Source organism: Pseudonaja textilis, chromosome 4, assembly GCF_049901715.1.
Source record: "Pseudonaja textilis isolate UNSWEBS1 chromosome 4, rPseTex1.2, whole genome shotgun sequence".
In the NCBI taxonomy this organism is placed as follows: domain Eukaryota; kingdom Metazoa; phylum Chordata; class Lepidosauria; order Squamata; family Elapidae; genus Pseudonaja; species Pseudonaja textilis.
In genome coordinates, this window is record NC_141993.1 from 90,857,125 (window position 1) to 90,875,476 (window position 18,352).

Below are 18,352 nucleotides of genomic sequence, written 5' to 3' on the forward strand. Positions count from 1 at the left end.
AACTATGTGGCCGGGCCTAGATTTTTGTGGAGAAAAATAAGGGGGGAAAAAAATTCTGCCCCTGCCTGCCAGCATCCGTCGGGATTCATCTGGCTAGCGTCCTGTCAGTGTGTCGGAGTTGAGGGCTGTCTGGAAACTGAAACGGTATTTGCTGTGTGAGCAAGGAGACAGCAAGGTGCCTGGGCGGGGCTTAGCTCAACTGTTCTGTACTAAAAGCTGCTTGGTGCTATAAAACTGAAACTGAAACTCCTCTGCTTGGGTTTTGCATTTGGAAGAGATTTCTTTCCAGGTGGGGAGAGGAAGTAGAACTCCTTAGCATCAGATAATAATAATAATAATAATAATAATAATAATAATAATAATAATAATAATAATAATAATAATAATAATAATAATGGAAATGCTAATGCTCTGAGGGTCATTTGGAAAAATCCTTTCTTAGTGAGCCCCTAGAAGCCAAGAGGAACATAGGTGCCCAATTTCAAGTTTGTAGGCTTTACGGTTCTGGAGATTTTGTGATGATGCATGAGGGGTATTTTGCTTTTTTATATATAGATTTTTCTTTTTATCCCACCTACAACCTAATAGGCCTTCCTCCTCCTATTTTTTTTCACACTACAACAACCCTGTGAGGTAGTTCGGGCTGAGGAAGAGGCCCAAAGTCACCCAGCCGGCTTTCACAGTAAAGGCAGGAAACTAGAACTCGCCGTTGCCTGGAGACTGGCCCAAAGTCAACCACTCCTGCTTTCGTGTCGAAAGCGGGACTAGAACTCACAGTCTCCTGGTGACTGGCCCATAAACCTTTCTGTTTTTCTTTTTAAAGACTCTGCCAGGTTTCTAGTCCTCAGGAGCCCCTCCTCCCCGTTCTTTCTCTCACCTTGCTCATCCAGGATTTCCGTTTGCACACAGCCTTCCTCCTCTTCACGGCCTCCCAGAGGCGTCTCTGACCTACAGAAATAAAACAAGCAGTCACAAAACTGGGGGGGGGAAGGGGGGGAGGAGGAAGAATCAACAGATAGTCTGTTCTACGTACTTGCTCCGCGTTGGAAGTTTTTTGGGGGGAGGGGGCTACGTAATTCCACCAACTTTATAGAAAGTTGGCGCTACGAGCTCTGTTTCACTCTAATCCGGCCAGTTCCAAAACACTGAAATTAAAAGTTCTCAAACTTTACCCACGGCTAGGCCTCGACTTAAATCGTTCGTTTAGTGACCAGAGTTACAATGACAATGGAAATAGTGACTTATGACAGATGCAACCTCCCCATGATCAAAATTCAGGGGTTCAGCATGCGTTTAGCAACGTCCTAGGTTCCCATTTTGTGACCTACCCAGCCAGCCTCCGAGAAACTTGCTTGAACGAGGGGGTTGGACTAGATGACCTACAAGGTCCCTTCCAACTCTTGATTATCTGTTCAACGAAGTCAGTGAGGGGAAAGCCAGATTCGCTTAACAATCGAACGATTCACTTTTAACAATGGCGATGGGTTCGCTTAACTGGGACAAAAACGGTTGTAAAACAGGACGCAACTCATCGAGCTGTCTTGCTTAACCACGGAATCTGTGGGCTCCACTGTGGTCGTAAACCGAGGACTACCCGCATATGAAAACATTGCTTTAAAATTGGTCTTCTGCGCTAGAGATAGGCCTCGTCTTACAACAGTTCGTTTAGCGATCGTTCGAAGTTACAGCGGGGCTGGAAAAAGGTGGCCTTTGCTATCGTTTTTCCCACTTAACGTCCGTTGCAGCAGTCACGTAATCAACATTAAGGCGCTTGGCCACTGACTTGTATTTATGACAGCTGCTGGGTCCCAGGATCCCCTTTTGCGACCTTTTGACAAGCCAAGTCAATTGTTCTGACCAAGGCTTTTGAGACCGTTAATTACACATACGCTTATTTTAAAAATAAGTCTTGTTTTATTGCAACGCTGGGAATTATTTTCATTCCCAGCTAGTAATGAATCTCAAACAGTCCCTCGAGATAAGCACCCACCTTTCGTTTCTGTGAAGTGCTGCCAACAACAAAAGTGTCAAATGAACTAGGAAAAAAACGAACAAAAGTACAAAGAGCTTCAAGAATGAATCTGAACTCAACCAACGACTTTGCTTCCTGCAAAGGTTTTGTCATCTTGGTCTGACTTTTATCCCTTATGGGAGGGGCAATCACCTCCCAGCCTTATTCCTGAGTTGCCCCTTTTGTCTCAGCTGCTCTCACCATCTAGCAGCTCTGTGCATACGCTCACTGGGAACAGGCTCCCCTGGTTCCTCTTCCTTGCTGCTGCCAGACTCCAAAGGCTCCGGCAGCACCCCACTCCCAGATGACCCTGGCCCCATCTCGCCATCGGATGCAGGACCCTCGTCCGAGTCCTCCCCAGACTCCCGGACTGATCCCCTTTCTTCCGCACGGTCCAATTCCGCTGCCGTCTGCACAGGTTGCTAGCGAACCACAACGTCAATGGAAAATCCAGACTCACTTGCTTAACAACCGCAGGGATTCGCTCAACAACCGTGGCACGAAATGAGGCAAAACTCACTTAACAACTATCTCACTGAGCAAAATACAAGTTTGATCTCTGTAATGACCGTTTGCAAAAATCACAAAACCCTGCAATTGTGCTTCTTTACACCCTAATACGTTGCAAAAACGTCTGGGTCCAAGGAGGTGGGACAGGCCGGAGGTCCACTCACCTGGTCTCCCCATTCCGATTTTCTCCAGGTCCTCATTCTTGACATACTCAAAGTGTGACAGGCGAGTGACGTTGAGGTCATCACGGATCCGGAGGAAGTACTGCTGAAGCTGCACTTCGGTCAGGAGTTCGAGTAACCAGTCGGTCCCTTCATCCGCCTGCATGCCACAGCTCAGCTTCTGGAAAGGAAGAGAGACGCGTCACGGTGGGCGGACACCAGCGAGGACCACAGAGCTTGGTTTGAAGGGGAAACGCTCGCTCCTCAAGGAAGGGTCACCCTAAACCTGTGATGGTGAACCTACGGCATGCGTGAGACACAGGTGGCACGCAAGCTACAGGCAAACTTAGTTCCCTGCACGTTCGCGTGCCTCACAGCTGATTTTCGGCCAGTTTGAGGCCTTTTTTCAGCCTCCCGGAGGCTTCAGGAAGGTTTCTGCAGGCCAAAAACTAGGCCCATTTCATCACTTCCTGTTTTTCCGGGAAATACAGAAGTGGCAAAACGGGCCTAGTTTTTGGCCTGCAAAGCCTGCAGATGCCTTCCTGGGAGGCCGAAAAAGGCCTCAAACCGACCCAAAATCAGCCGTGAGGTGCATTGCAGGTAAGGGGGCAGCAGAGGTAGTGGGGATTGCGTGTGCATGCGTAGTGGGGGGATGCGCATTGCCTTCTGGATGCAGGCACACGAGCGCGAGCGTACGATTTTTGGCACAAGAGCCCAAACAGGCTAGCCACCACAGTCCTAAATGCTCTGGAAGAGCTAAACGTGGACCGCAGAGGCGGAGAAGACGCCAAAACACCAGCCAGACTAGTTATACGATCATCTCAAGATCACCAAAGAAGTTCTAGAAAACTTCTGGAGGAAGTCCTATTATTACACCACCGCTCAGCCTTCTTAGTGGAACCACCCTGCAGGCCTTATGGGTCACCACGGCAACCTGAAGACCTACAGAGCAACTCCCAGAATTCTGGCTGAGGAATTCTGGGAGTTGAAGTCCATCGGTCTTTAGGTGGCCATGGCTGGAGACCTCTCTTCTAAATGCAGAGTCCACCAACCACGGCAACTTTTAAGCGTGGAGGACTTCAACTCCCAGAATTCCCCAGCCAGACATGTCGGTTTCTTTCTCTCTTGTCCCCCCCACAAAGTGGAGAGAGAGATTGCAGAGGAAGGGATTACAAGAGAGTAAGATATGCTGGCTGGGGGGAATTCTGGGAGTTGAAGTCCTCCAGACTTGAAGTGGCCAAGGTTGGGGACCCTTGTTCTAAATGACATCACCTTCGTGGCTGAACCGCCCGTGTATTCTCGCCCTGCTAAACTCCAAAGCGGTGGACTTCAGTTCCCAGAATCCCCCTGGCATATGAAAACGAGAAGGCCACACAAAAGTAGAGTGAAGGTGAAGCCAGGGGGATGTGGCCAGTGACACAAACGCTCTTGATTGTGTGCACAATGGTGTCACCAGACACACGGCATCACTTCTGTGAAGTCCCTGAAATGGGGGTTTTCTTGCCTGGGCTAGAAACTGGGAGACAGCGGGTGAGTTCTAGTTCAGACTTAAGACAGGAAAGCCGGCTGGGTGATTTTAAGCCAATCACTAGGAGACAATGAGTTCTAGTCCCGCCTTAGGCATGAAAGCCAACTGGGTGAGTTTGGGCCAATCACCAGGAGACTGTGAGTTCTAGTCCCGCCTATTGGGGGGCCAATAACCAGGCGATGGTTAGTTGTAGTCCTGCCTAATTGGGTGACTGGGCCAATCACCAGATGATGATGAGTTCTAGTCCACCTTAGGCAGGAAAGGCAGCTGGGTGACTTTGGGCCAATCACCAGGAGACGGTGAGTTCTAGTCCTGATTAATTGGGTGACTTTGGGTCAATCACCAGGAACGATGCGTTCTTATCCGCTTAACTAGGTGACTTTGGGCCAATCACCAGGAGACGTTGAGTTCTAGTCCTGCCTGACTGGGTGACTTTGGGCCAATCACCAGGAAACACTGAGTTCTAGTCCTGCCTAATTGGGTGACTTTGGACCCATCACCAGGAGCGAGTTCTAGTCCTGCCTAATTGGGTGACTTTGGGCCAATCACCAGGAGACGTTGAGTTCTAGTCCTGCCTGACTGGGTGACTTTGGGCCAATCACCAGGAAACACTGAGTTCTAGTCCTGCCTAATTGGGTGACTTTGGACCCATCACCAGGAGACGCTGAGTTCTAGTCCTGCCTGACTGGGTGACTTTGGGCCAATCACCAGGAGACGCTGAGTTCTAGTCCTGCCTAATTGAGTGACTGGGCCAATCAACAGGAAACAATGCGTTCTAGTCCCACCTAACTGGGTGACTTTGGACCCATCACCAGGAGACGTTGAGTTCTAGTCCTGCCTGACTGGGTGACTTTGGGCCAATCACCAGGAGACAGTGAGTTCTAGTCCTGCCTAACTGGGTGACTTTGGACCAATCACCAGGAGACAGTGAGTTCTAGTCCTGCCTAACTGGGTGACTTTGGACCAATCACCAGGAGACAGTGAGTTCTAGTCCTGCCTAACTGGGTGACTTTGGACCAATCACCAGGAGACAGTGAGTTCTAGTCCCTGCCTAACTGGGTGACTTTGGACCAATCACCAGGAGACAGCTGAGTTCTAGTCCTGCCTAACTGGGTGACTTTGGACCAATCACCAGGAAACGATGCGTTCTAGTCCCACCTAATCGGGTGGCTTTGGGCCCATCACCAGGAGACGGCGAGTCCTAGTCCTGCCTTAGGCGGGGAAAGCTGAATGAGTGGGCTAATCCCTCTCTCTCCTCCCAGCCCACCTTGCACGGTTGCCGTTATGTAGAAAATTAGTGGAGGAGGAAGTTGCCTCGCTTTAAGTTGGATGCCTTTTTCTGCAACTGGGCAGGTTTCGTTTTGGGTTTTGTTTTGCAAAAAAAAAAAAAAACTAAACGCAGGATACAAATAAAGCCAATAAATTTGAAACTGCTCCAACGCTCGCCTATGGAGAGGAAGCCGGCTTCCTCTTTCCCAGGCCCCCATAACCTGTCTGCCCCCAATCCCTACGCTTCCCCCTGCTTCCTTTCCCCATCTGTGCACGTCACAAGTGCAAGGTCTTGGCACAAAACGGAGCCTGCAGCTGGCACCTTCACCAGCAGCGCCCCCATCCTCTTCCTCCTCCTCCTCCTCCCTCTCCATCCAAGGGGAGTGGGTGTCCGGCTCCCCCCGCACGAGAGGACAAACGGGGCTTCTGTTTGGGGTTCAAATAAACGAAAACAAACAGAAAAACAGAAAAACAAAACGATTCCGCATGAGCCTCACGGAGAAAAAATAAAAATAAAATAAAAAAGCCGTGCAAGCCAAGATTCTGGATTTTGCATCACAAACCGCTCGGGTGCGACTGTGCAGGAAATGACCGCTCTCCGGAGAACCGGTTTGAAGGAGGTGGGATGGAGCAGTTAAAACACGCAGAAAGGCATGGGGGGTGGTTGGAAGGAGGAGGAGGAGGAGGAAGAGGAAGGGGGGACAGGAAGGAGTGGGGTAGAGAAACAGCTGTGCGTGTACAGCAGTTGTGGGACCCAGCATTCAGCTTTTGCGTTGTTGTTTTTTTGCAACCGGGTAGAAACTACGCTCGGAATAACAATCAAGCCTCAAAACGATCAGAACGGGGCTGGGAGGGACCTCGGGAGGTCTTCCAGCCCAACCCCTGCACAAGCAGACTGTATACATTTCAGACCAATGGCTGTCCGGGGCTCTTCTTGAAAAACCTCCAGCGATGGGAGCGTGCGCAAGTTCCGGTGGCAAGCTGTCCCTCTGGTTAATGGTTCTCACTAAACCCCTCAAATTCCTTCCTTTCTTTCAAAGGGGTTAGAATACAGCGCTGCAGGCAAACTCTGCCCACAGCCAGCGGTTCGATCCTGACTGGCTCAAGGTTGACCCAGCCTTCTGTCCTTCCGGGGTCGGTAAAACGAGGACCCGGATTGTAGGGTGGTGGCAAGAGGCCGACTCTGTAAACCGCTTAAGAGAGGGCCGTAAAGGGCTGTGAAGCGGTATATAAGTCTAAGTAGTACTGCTCTTCCTTCCTTCCCTTCTTCTTCCACCCCTCCTTCCCTTTCTTCCTCCTTTCCCCTCCCTTCCTTCCTCCCCTTTTCTCCTCTCCTCCCTCCTAAATCTCTGCCTCTCCCTCCTTCTCCTCGCTCTTCCTCCTGTTCCCTCCTTCCTCCTTCCTTCTCCTCCTCTCTTCCTTCCACCCTCCCTCCCTCCTCACCTCTCCCTCCCTCCTTCCTTCCTTCCTTCCTTCCTCCCTCCATCCTTCCTTTCCTTCCTTCCTCCCCTTTCTCCTCTCCTCTCCTTCTTTCCTCCCCTCTCCTTCCTCCCTAAATCTCTGCCTCTTCCTCCTGCTCCTCACCCTTCCTCCCCTCCCTCCTCCCCCTTCCTCCTCCTTCCTCTTCCTTCCTTCCACCCTTCCTCCACTCCCTCCTTTCCTTTCCCTTCCTTCCTTCCTCCCTTCTCTTCCCCTCTCCTTCTTTGCCTCCCTCCTCTCCTCTGCCTCTTCCTCCCTCCCCTCAATCTCTGCCTCTTCCTCCTGCTCCTCACCCCTCCCTCCCACCCTTCCTCCTTTCCTCTTCCTTTCCTTCCTTCCCTTTTCTCTTCTCTCTTCTTTCCTCCCTCCCTCTCCTCCGCCTCTCCTCTTCCTCCCTCCCTAAATCTTTGCCTCTTCCTCCTGCTCCTCACCCTCCCTCCCTCCTCACCCTTCCCTCCTTTCTCTTCCTTCCTTCCACCCTTCCTCCGCTCCCTCCTTCCTTTCCCTTCCTTCCTTCCTCCCTTTTCTCCTCTCCTCTCCTTCTTTCCTCCCTCCCTCTCCTCCGCCTCTCCTCTTCCTTCCTACCTAAATCTCTGCCTCTTCCTCCTTCTCTCCTCCCTCCTCCTCACCCTTCCCTCCTTTCCTCTTCCTTCTCCCTCTTTCCTCTCCTTCCTTCCTTCCTTCCTTCCTTCCTTCCCTCCTCTCTCTCTCTCTTTATCCCTCAAGTTGGCTTTCCACCGGCAAGTTCTTTTGCACAATTTATGTATCTGTTCGCTTTCTTTTTTCTTTTTAAACTTCCGTCCTTCCTCTTGAACATCTGGTCTGCAACTGCAGGTGCGCCTGCCTTATCTGAAGGCCATTCAAACGGGCTCTCCCAGTTGAACAGCTGCCCTTTTCTGGACGCCCGTTTGTCTCCCTTCCAAGGACAGCAGCTGTTCCTCCCTGGACAAATCCTCTCCCTCCCCGTCCTTTTCAATCCACCGGCCCTGCAAAAGGACACAATGGTTTCCCTGGGATCCCTGGCACGGGGGCCGGGGGGCCGGGGGGTGCGTGCCCACTCCGGGCGCGTGAATTCGTCCTTTTTGTCCGGGCTGCGAAAAAGGAAGTTGTGCCAGCGGCAACCCGGAGAAATCGGGAAAAGTGACATCGCCTGGCTACCGACTGAGTTAAGCTGGACGAGCACGTCGGGGGGGGCAGGGCAAATGGAGCGGGGTGAGATTTGCAGCCGGATAGGAGGAAAAGATTGCCGTGTGAGAGGATAAAAAGAAAAAGAGAGAGGGGAAAGAGGGAGGGGGGGAAAGAGGGAAGTAAGGAGGAGGGAAAACAAGAATGGCGGGGAAGGAAGGAAGAATGGATGGATAGGGGAAGGAAGGAAGGAAGGAAAGGAAGAAAAAATGGAAGGGAGAAAGGAAGAGTGTGGGAAGGAAGGAAGAATGGATGGATAGAGGAAGGAAGAGAAGGAAGAAAAATGGAAGGGAGAAAGGAAGAGTGGGGAAAGGAAGGAAGAATGGATGGATAGAGGAAGGAAGAGAAGGAAGAAAAATGGAAGGGAGAAAGGAAGAGTGGGGAAAGGAAGGAAGAATGGATGGATAGAGGAAGGAAGAGAAGGAAGAAAAAATGGAAGGGAGAAAGGAAGAGTGGAGGAAGGAAGAATGGATGGATAGAGAAAGGAAGAGAAGGAAGAAAAATGGAAGGGAGAAAGGAAGAGTGTGGGAAGGAAGAATGGATGGATAGAGGAAGGAAGGAAGGAAAGGAAGAAAAAATGGAAGGGAAAAAGGAAGAGTGGGGGAAGGAAGAATGGATGGATAGAGGAAGAAAGAGAAGGAAGGAAGAAAAATGGAAGGGAGAAAGGAAGAGTGGAGGAAGGAAGAATGGATGGATGGATAGAGGAAGGAAGAGAAGGAAGGAAAGGAAGAAAAAATGGAAGGGAGGAAGGAAGAGGAGGAAGGAAGAATGGATGGATAGAGGAAGGAAGAAGAAGGAAAGGAAGAAAAAATTGAAGGGAGAAAGGAAGAGTGAAGGAAGGAAGGAAGAATGGATGGATAGAGGAAGGAAGGAAGAAAAATGGAAGGGAGAAAGGAAGAGTGGGGGAGGAAGGAAGAATGGATGGATAGAGGAAAGAAGGAAGGAAGAAAAATGGAAGGGAGAAAGGAAGAGTGTGGGAAGGAAGAATGGATGGATAGAGAAAGGAAGAGAAGAAAGGAAAGGAAGAAAAAGGGAAGGGAGAAAGGAAGAGTGGAGGAAGGAAGGAAGAATGGATGGATAGAGGAAGGAAGGAAAGGAAGGAAAGGAAGAAAAAATGGAAGGAAAGGAAGAGTGGGGGAAGGAAGAATGGATGGATAGAGGAAGGAAGGAAGGAAGGAAAGGAAAAAAATGGAAGGGAGAAAGGAAGAGTTGGGGAAGGAAGAATGGATGGATAGAGGAAGGAAGGAAGAGAAGGAAAAAATTGAAGGGAGAAAGGAAGAGTGAGGGAAGGAATGAAGGAAAGAAAAAAAGGAAGGAAGTTAGGAAGGCAGGAGTGGAAGGGAGGGAAAGGAAGGAAGGAAAGGAAGGAGGAAGAACATGGGAATAGAAAGAAGGAAGAAAAGAGAGGCGATGAAAAAAGGAGGGAAGAAATGAAGGAGGGAGGGAAGAGATAAGGGAGGGAGGGAAAAATAAGACGGGAATGAGAAGGAAGAAAGAAAAGCAGAGAGGAAGAAAAAGGAAGCAAAGGAGGGAAGCAGATGGGAAGAGGAAGGAAATAGGAGATGGGAATGGGAAAAAGAGGGACGGAGGAAGACAGGAATCCACCTCACAGGGTTGATGTGTGGAAAATAAGAGAGGAGGAAAGACTATTAGGCATGTCTGCCTCTTTGGCTCACGAATAAAAACAATAAAGGCGAGATACAAATGAATACTAAACTTAAAAAAAAAACTAAAATAGCAATAAATCAAAGGGCTTCCAAACACAGCCCTCCGCCAAAACTCTGCCAAATTATTTCCCTCCTTTTAACCAAGTCTTCTTCATACTTGAACAGTTGGAAGGGGACCCTGTAGGTCATCTAGTCCAACCCCCGCCCACAGCCCAAGCAAGGAGGCCCTACACACCACCTTCTGACAAACGGCAACCCACAATCTCTTCTTGAACGTCTCAAAGTGACTTTCTCTCTTCTTTCCGGCCTTTTTCCCCCTCTCTACTCTGTCTCTTCAAGGCCTGAATTTTTTTTTCCACTTCCAGAATGACAACCACCAGCTGCCGTTGCAAAGCTTCCTCCCGACCTGCCCAAGAGCAGCCGCCGAGCAGGTTTATCTGACCTGTATGTCTGAATGCGGACACCTGTCCAGTCTGCCCCCCTCCCTGTGTCTTTCTGGGCATTCCCAGATGTTGCAGCCATTAAAAACGAAACTTTTTGGGGCCAAGAATTCCTTGGCGAGAGACAAAAAAACAAGGGAGTCTGGAGAGGAAATGAGCAATGAGTAACTTACTCCTCGGTGTTGTTTGGAGACGAATTGGGTCAGGTCAGGCTTCTCTCCATGGTGACACGGCTGAGAAAGTTTACAACGGAGGCCCGAAGAAGAAACTTACGCAACTCGGAGCCTTTCGGGCCTTTGGGTATATCCTGAACGTTGTTGTTCCCACGTTATCTGGGCCACATCTGTTTGTGAGAAGGCGGAGCGGGGTGGATTTAGGACGGATGAGCTCCCAACCGGCTTTTTCCGTGCGAATTCTGAGCTGCGGGCAGGTCTCGACTTACAACGGCTTGGTTAGTGACCGTTGGGCACTGAAAAAAAGGGACTTACAAGTGTAAGTCCTCGGGCTTATGACGGAAAGGCCTCTGAACCTGGTCTTTCCATGCAAGTTCTGAGCTACAGGTAGGCCTCAACTTATAACGGCTTGGTTAGTGACCGTCGGGCACTGAAAAAAATGGGACTTACAACTGTAAGTCCTCGGGCTTATGACGGAAAGGCCTCTGAACCTGGTCTTTCTGTGCAAGTTCTGAGCTACAGGTAGGCCTCAACTTACAACGGCTTGGTTAGTGACCGTTGGGCACTGAAAAAAATTGACTTAGAACTATAAGTCCTCGGGCTTTATGACGGAAAGGCCTCTGAACCTGGTCTTTCCGTGCAAGTTCTGAGCTACAGGTAGGCCTCAACTTACAACGGCTTGGTTAGTGACCGTTGGGCACTGAAAAAAATTGACTTAGAACCAGTCCTCGGGTTTATGACGGACAAGCCTATGAACCTGGTCTTTCTGTGCAAGTTCTGAGCTACAGGTAGGCCTCGACTTGCATGGCTCGGTTAGTGACCTTTGAGGACTGAAAAAAACGGGACTTACAACTATTCCTCGGGTTTATGGCGGGACAGGCCTCCGAACCTGGTCTTTCTGTGCAAATTCTGAGGCACAAGTGGGCCTCGACTTACAACCCTTCGTTCAGCGACTGTTCAAAGTTACACCAGCCATTGAAAAAAGGGAATTGTTTTTCAAACTTGCGACCCGTGGTTACGTGATTAAAATTGAGACGCTTGTCAAAGGACTCGTATTTATGGCGGTCCTGGTGTCCCGTGATCTCTGGCGAGCCAAGTCCACGGGGAAACCGGATTCATTTAACGATCGCAAGACGAACTTCACAACTCCAGCGTTCGCTTAAGAACTGTGGCAAGAAAGGCCGTAAAACGGGGACAAAACTCACTTAACGCCTCGCTTCAGCACGTAAACTTTGGGCTCAATGGGGGTCATAAGCCAAGGACTACCTGTAAATGGGGAGAACAGGATTCGGCTAACGACGGCACGGCTCACTTTAAGGACAGCGATTCGCTTAAGATTTGTGGCAAAAACGGACGTAAAATCAGGTTTGGCTCACTTAATGACTGCTTTGCTAAACAATGGAAACCAGCCCCAATTCTGGTCATTAAGTCAAGGACTACCTGTACTATGGAGTAAACTAACACTTGCGGACAAAAGATGGCAGATTCAGCCTTCTTTGTTCCGTGTATCCCTTTTTTCAGCTGACTTCTGCTGTCTAAAGAGGCTCTACAGCTCTGTAAACTAAGCGGCGACATTAATACAAGGAAAATATCTTCCTTTTCCTTCAGGAAAAGAATTCCCCCCTTTTAAAAAATCTACGAGGCGAATTTCCTATATCTCGGTCCATCGTATACCACCCCACCAGCACAGGAATTGGGGTTGCTCCAGGTGACTTTAGCAAGCCAGCCAAGCTGCATTCTGGAACCAAAGACACGCTTGGGGACAACCGGAGAAAACTCTTGCAAAGGCGAAGTTTTGGGGTGATCTCTTGGGGCTCCCCTTACCTTGTAAACCCGGAAACGGGAAAGAAATGGGAAGGACCGACGCCAGGCCTCAAAACGCTGCATCCTGGCTGAGCAGGTAACACAGAAGAGCGGAGCTGGGACCTCAAGAGGTCTTCTAGTCCAACCCGCTGTTCAAGCAGAAGACCCTAGACCATTCCAGGCAAAATGGATTATCCAATCTCTTTCTTTCAAAAAAAAAAAACCCTCCAGGGATGGAGCACCCAAAACTCCTAGTAGCAAGTAGTTCCACGGACCAATTGTCCTCTCTGTCAGGAAGTTCTTTCCTTATTTCTAGGTTGCTTCGCTCCTTGTTTGGTTTCCATTCGTTGCTTCTTGTCCTGCCTTTGGGCGATTGGGAGACGTTGATCTCTGCTACCCAACCAGCCTCTTGTCCGTCTCCGTTCTGGATTCGAGTGGCGCAGCAGGGACACTTAGGGAAAACTGCAGGCCAAATCCTCAAAACTTTTTTTAAAAGATTCAGTAAATCTCCCCAAAGGCAAAAATCCGACCATCCTCCAGTGCTGGTTTCCTTAGAGATAACCAGAAGATCCCATTTAGGCACACAGGATCCCAAATTCCCTGGCCAGGATCCCCGTCTTCCATCCTAAGCGCCAGAAAAACCCGGATCCATCAGCAAACGGATTCTCTTGTCAATCAGATTTGAGCTGGAAGGGTTCTGGGGAGGTCTTCTAGTCTACCCCGTGCTGCTTGAGCAGGAGAGAATCTATACTGTGTTTCAGACAAACGGCTGCCCAATCTCTTCTTAAAAGCCTCCAGCGATGGAGAAGCCACAACTTCCGGTGGCAGGTAGTTCCGCTGGTTAATTGTCCTCGCTCTTGAAGAAGTTTCTCCTGAATTCCAGGTTGCTTCTCTCCTCGGTTAGTTTCCACCCGTTGCTTTTTTTGTCTTGCCTTCTGGTGCTTTGGGAGAATAATTCGACGCCCTCCTCTTCTTTGGGGCTTGGCCTCTCAGACTAACAAAGAGTTGGAAAGGGAAACTCGGAGGTCTTCTAGTCCAACCCCGCTCCTCAAGCAGGAGACCTTATAATTTCCTCTTCAAAACCTCTGGGGATGGAGCAGCCACAACTTCTGGTGGCAAGCAGTTCTGCTGGTTAATTGTCCTCGCTCTTAGGAAGCGGCTCCTTCACGCCTAGAAAATTCCAAGAGGTTGTTGGACAACCCTTGTGGTTCCTCTCCTCGGTTACAATTTCCATCCATCCCTTATCGCCTTGCCTTCTCGCCTCCGTCTTCTTCAACTTTTCCACCACCAAGAGATTTCGAGACAAAAAAACACTCCAAAGCTGCCGTCCAAATTCTCCGGCTACTTTTTCTTCCTACTTGGCCCTCCTCAAATCCCCTCCTTGCAAAACCTCCCTTGCAAGCACCCACAGGACCTGGTGTGTGTGCGTGTGTGTGTGTAAAATGGGGTGATAATAACCCGCTGTTCCCAGCTCTGTCCCCGTTTGCAACTTTTCCCCCGAGCGAAGAGATTCTTGCAACCGGGTGAAGACGAGAAAGAAAGAGAAAAATTAATAATAATCATCTTGTTTGTGCTTTCGCAGCGGGGACTTTTGGCGTGCCAAGCAGGCGTGTCCTTCGTCCTTTCCCCTCCCCTCTGGTCACAGTCCTCGGAGGGGGGGGGGGTGGGGGAAGGCCACTCTACTCCCCCCACCATATCGGCCAGCCTGCAAAACAGACCGCTTGGTATTTGTCCGGGAATGCACGGTTGGGGCGGCTGCCAAGAGGTCGCAATTAAAAAAAAAAAAAAAACGGGTCTGGACAGACAATTTCCTGTGTGAGGCTCCGAGAGGGAATGTTTTGTTTTGAGGGGTTTTTTTTTTGCAAAAAATAAAACAACACAAAAAAACCAGGCTTCCCCGGCGATTTCCACCCTGCAAAACGTGGAGAAGGGGAAGTTAAGTATATACTAACTACGTATATACTTATACCGATTATCTTGTAAGCGGTCGGCGTATCAAATCCATCGAAATCGTTTTAAACAAGCACGACACAACAAACAAACGGAGGGAAAACGGAGTCTGTAAATCTATTTTCCTCGATAAAGATGAAGTCCTTTCCCCTGGGGAGCGGAGCCAGACGAAGGCGGAGCAATGCCGGACAGAAGGGACTGGAAAAAGCCACCGCACACTTTCGGCCCCGGGGTGGGGGGAAAGGATGAGACGGAGAGGCCAAAACATCGTCTCTGCTGCCAAGATTCCCAGGGGCCAAGGAGGCATACAGGTTTGGCCAAAACTTTCTAGAAAATTTAAAAGAGGTCGGACGAACCTTGTGGATCCAGGACGGCTGGGGTTAAGTTAAGGCTGGTGGGTTGGGCTGGATGACCTCTAGAGGACCCCTTTCCCAGCCTTACGTTCTTTTTTTTCCCCAAGTTTAGTTTGCAAATCCCACCCGGTCTTGGGCGCTGAATCAGAATAGAGCTGGAAGGAGGGAGGGAACCTTAGGGGTCTTCTAGTCTAACCCCTCCTGGCTCAAGCAGGAAATCCTGTACAATTCGAGACAGGCGGCTGCCCAGTCTCTTCTTAAAAAAAACCTCCACAACTTCTGGTAGCAAGCTGTTCCACTGGTTAATTGTTCCGACTGGAAGGAAGTTCCTCCTTAATTCCAGGTTGCTTCTCTCTCCTTGATGAGTTTCCACCCATTTTTACTTGTCTTGCCCTCTTGGTGTATTAAACCCTAATGGCACACGACGGGTTAACGGATAACTCTACTATAGTTAGTCCAAATTTCTCTCCTGGATGTAGGAGTAAGAGCATGGAATAGAATGCAGAATAGAATATAGAATAGTATATGTAAGAGAAGATAAATAACACAAAAGATAGAGTGAAAGAAGAGAAAATAGAAGAGGATATAGAATAGGATAAGAGTTGGAAGGGACCTTCGAGGTCTTCTAGTCCAGCCCCGGCTCAGACAAGAAACCCAATACCATATTTCAGACAAATGGTTGTCCAGTTTCTTCTGAAAAACTCCCCAGCGTTGGAGCATTCACAATTTCTGGAGGCAAAATTTGCTGGGTTGCCTAACCATTGTCCTCTGTGAATTGTCCGCAAACGATGTTAATGTATAAATTAAAAATAATAATAATTGGAAATCGGTAATTTATCTCTCGGCTTTTTTTTTTTTTGCTTCCCAGCGTTGAAAAAAGTAGCAGGATCACCCTTGAAATATTTATCCTTTCATGAACATCATGACCTGGAAGGTTTTAAAAAGTTGCTGGTGACTTTTTATGTTGTACTAGCTGAATACCCATGCTTCACCACGAAACTATGTTCTCGGGCTTAGTTTTTTGGGGGAGGAAAATAAGGGGGGCGGGAATTCTGCCTCTGCCTACCAGCATCCATTGGGATTCCTCTAGCTAGAGTCCTGTCAGTGTGTGAGAGAGTTGAGGGCTGTTTGGAAATTGAAACCATATTTGCTGTGTGAGCAAGGAGACAGCAAGGAGCCTGGGCGGGGCTTAGCTTGACTATTCTGTACTAAAACTGCTTGGGGGCTGCTGTGAAACTGAAACTCCTCTCCTCTCTTTGTGTTTTGCCTGTGGAAGAGATTTCTTTTCAGGTGGGGAAGGGAAGTAGAACTCCTTAGCATCAGAGCGTGTTAATAATAATAATAATATAAAACAATAATAATATATAATAATATATAAGAAAAAGAAAAAAGAAAAGGAAGGAGAAGAAGAAGGAGGAGGAGGAGGAGGAAGAAAGGAGGAGAAGGAGAACTGGTGGTGTTGGAGGAGGAGGAGGAGGAGAAGAAAAGGGAGGAGGAGGAGGAGGAGGAGAGAAGGAGGAGGAGGAGAAGAAGAAAAGGAAGGAGGAAGAGAGAGGAGGAGAAGAAGAGAAGGAAGGAGAAGAAGAAGAGAAGAAGAAGAAGAAGAAGAAGAAGAAGAAGAAAGAAAGAAGAAGAAGAAGAAGAAGTAATAATAGTCTAAATGCTCTGATGGTCATTTGGAAAATTTCTTTCTTAGTGAGCCCCTAGAAGCCAAGAGGAACATATGGGCCAAATTTCAAGTTTGTAGACTTGACAGTTCTGGAGATTTTGTGATGATGCAGGAGTGGTCTTTCGCTTTTATATATATATATATATATTATATATATTTATATATATATATATAATTTGATTGACGCTTCTGGAATTCTTAGGTCTACTGGGCACGGTAGAATACATTTTGAAAGTGGGAAAACCAAGCGAGCTCCGCAAATGGAACCAATAAATCAGCCACCCTTCAATTTTTAGAACACAGGAAAGAGAGAGAGAGAGAGAGAGAGGAAAGGCCGGCCCCAGGTCACGGGAACTGTGTGGGAGAGAGTCCTATCCTGCTGCAAAAGCACGCTGAGGACTAGCAGCACGGGGGAGCAAAGCACTTCGGAGTTCTCCGCTCTCTCGTCAACACAGCTGGGAGAGGAGGGTTTGTCCACATGACCTCTGAACTGCCCTGGCGGCTGCACACTTATGCTCTTGTCTTCCAGACGGACCCCGGGGAGAACAGCTGGCCGGATCTAAGATCGGTGCAAAGGTGGGTGGGGAAAGGCCTGGAGGAGGAGGAGGAGGAGGGGGAGATGGAGATGGCCAAGGGGGGGCTCTTCTCAAGGTCTTCCGGCTTACTTGAGAGAAACTCCCGGCTCTCCAAAACCATCATTTCTGGTCCCAAAACCAGCCAGTCGTTCCTGGACTAAACAGAATTAACGGAATTGGGAAGGGACCCCAGAGGTCATCTAGCCCAACCTCCCTGCTCACGCAGGAATCCCTATACCATTCCAGACAATTGGCTGTCCAGTCTCTTCTTACAAAACCTCCAGTGATGGAGCAGCCGCAACTTCTGAAGGCAAAACAGTCCCGCTGGTTAATTGTCTTCCCTCTTCGGAAGTTTTTTCTCCTTAATTCCAAGTTGCTTCTTTCCTTGGTTAGTTTCCATCCATTTCCTTCCTTCCTTCCCTTTTTTCCTTTCCTTTTCTATATTTCCTTCTTTCTTTCCCTCCTTACTATCTTTCCTTTTTTCCTTCCTTTCTTTCCTTCCTTCCTTTTCTATCTTTCCTTTCTTTCCCCTTCCTCCGTCCTTCCTTTTTCCTTTCCTTCCTTCCCTTTTCTATATTTCCTTCTTTCTTTCCCCCTTACTATCTTTCCTTTTTTCCTTCTTTTCCTTTCTTTCCTTCCTTCCTTTTCTCTTTCCTTCTTTCTTTCCCTTCCTTTTCTTTTTCCCTTTCTTTCCTTTTCTATATTTCCTTCTTTCCCTCCCTCCTTCCTTTCCTTTCTTTTCTATATTTCCTTCTTTCTTTCCCTCCCTCCTTCCTTCCTTTTCTATCTTTCCTTTCTTTCCCCTCCCTCCGTCCTTCCTTTTTCCTTTCCTTTCTTCCCTTTTCTATATTTCCTTCTTTCTTTCCCCCTTACTATCTTTCCTTTTTTCCTTCTTTTCCTTCCTTCTCTCTTTCCTTCTTTCTTTCCCTTCCTTTTCTTTTTCCCTTTCTTTCCTTTTCTATATTTCCTTCTTTCTTTCCCTCCTTCCTATCTTTCCTTTTTTCTTTCCTTTTCTATATTTCCTTCTTTCCCTCCCTCCTTCCTTTTCTATATTTCCTTCTCTTTCCCTCCCTCCCTCCCTCCTTCTTATCTTTCCTTTTTTCCTTCTTTTCCTTTCCTTCCTTTTCTATATTTCCTTCTTTCTTTCCTTCCCTCCCTTCATTTCTTTTTCCTCCCTCCCTAACTCATAGAATAAGGCCGGAAGGGACTCCAGAGGTCTTCTAGTCCAACCCCCTGCTCAATCAGAAGACCCTGTTTCATTCCTTAGACAAGCGGCCATCCAGTTTCTTCTTGAAAACCCCCAGGGATGGAGGAGTATTCACGATTTCTGGTGGCAAGCAGTTCCACTGGTCGATTGTCCTCATCTCCTTGGTTACAATTCCCATCCATCGCTTCTTGTCCTGCCTTCCGGTTCTTTGCAGATCCATTCTTCTTCTTTGTTGATCCATTCTTCTTTGGGGCTCCCCCTTAAATATTGAAACACTGCTATCATGCCTCCCCTAGTCCTCCTCTTCACTAGACTAGGCATATATCCAACTCCTGCAACTGTTCGTGTGTTTTATCCTCCAGGCCTTTAATC

The 18,352-nt window shown here is 48.6% G+C and overlaps 1 protein-coding gene across 10 annotated transcripts in view; it reads right to left on the bottom strand.

Annotated features, from left to right (window-relative positions):
* TNK2 (tyrosine kinase non receptor 2) overlaps nucleotides 1-18,352 on the bottom strand; it is a 106,837-nt gene that overhangs the window by 56,310 nt on the left and 32,175 nt on the right. For 7 of the 10 annotated variants that reach the window (XM_087933687.1, XM_087933693.1, XM_087933692.1 and 4 more), the window contains 2 exons: nucleotides 2,686-2,863; nucleotides 878-948 (listed from right to left, as the gene is read on the bottom strand). In XM_087933687.1, the coding sequence (XP_087789813.1) occupies nucleotides 878-948; nucleotides 2,686-2,863 (249 nt within the window). Of the gene's footprint in view, nucleotides 1-877; nucleotides 949-2,685; nucleotides 2,864-10,423; nucleotides 10,544-12,247; nucleotides 13,137-18,352 lie in introns of those variants that run through there. The other 3 variants (XM_087933686.1, XM_087933688.1, XM_087933690.1) reach the window with 3 other exon arrangements.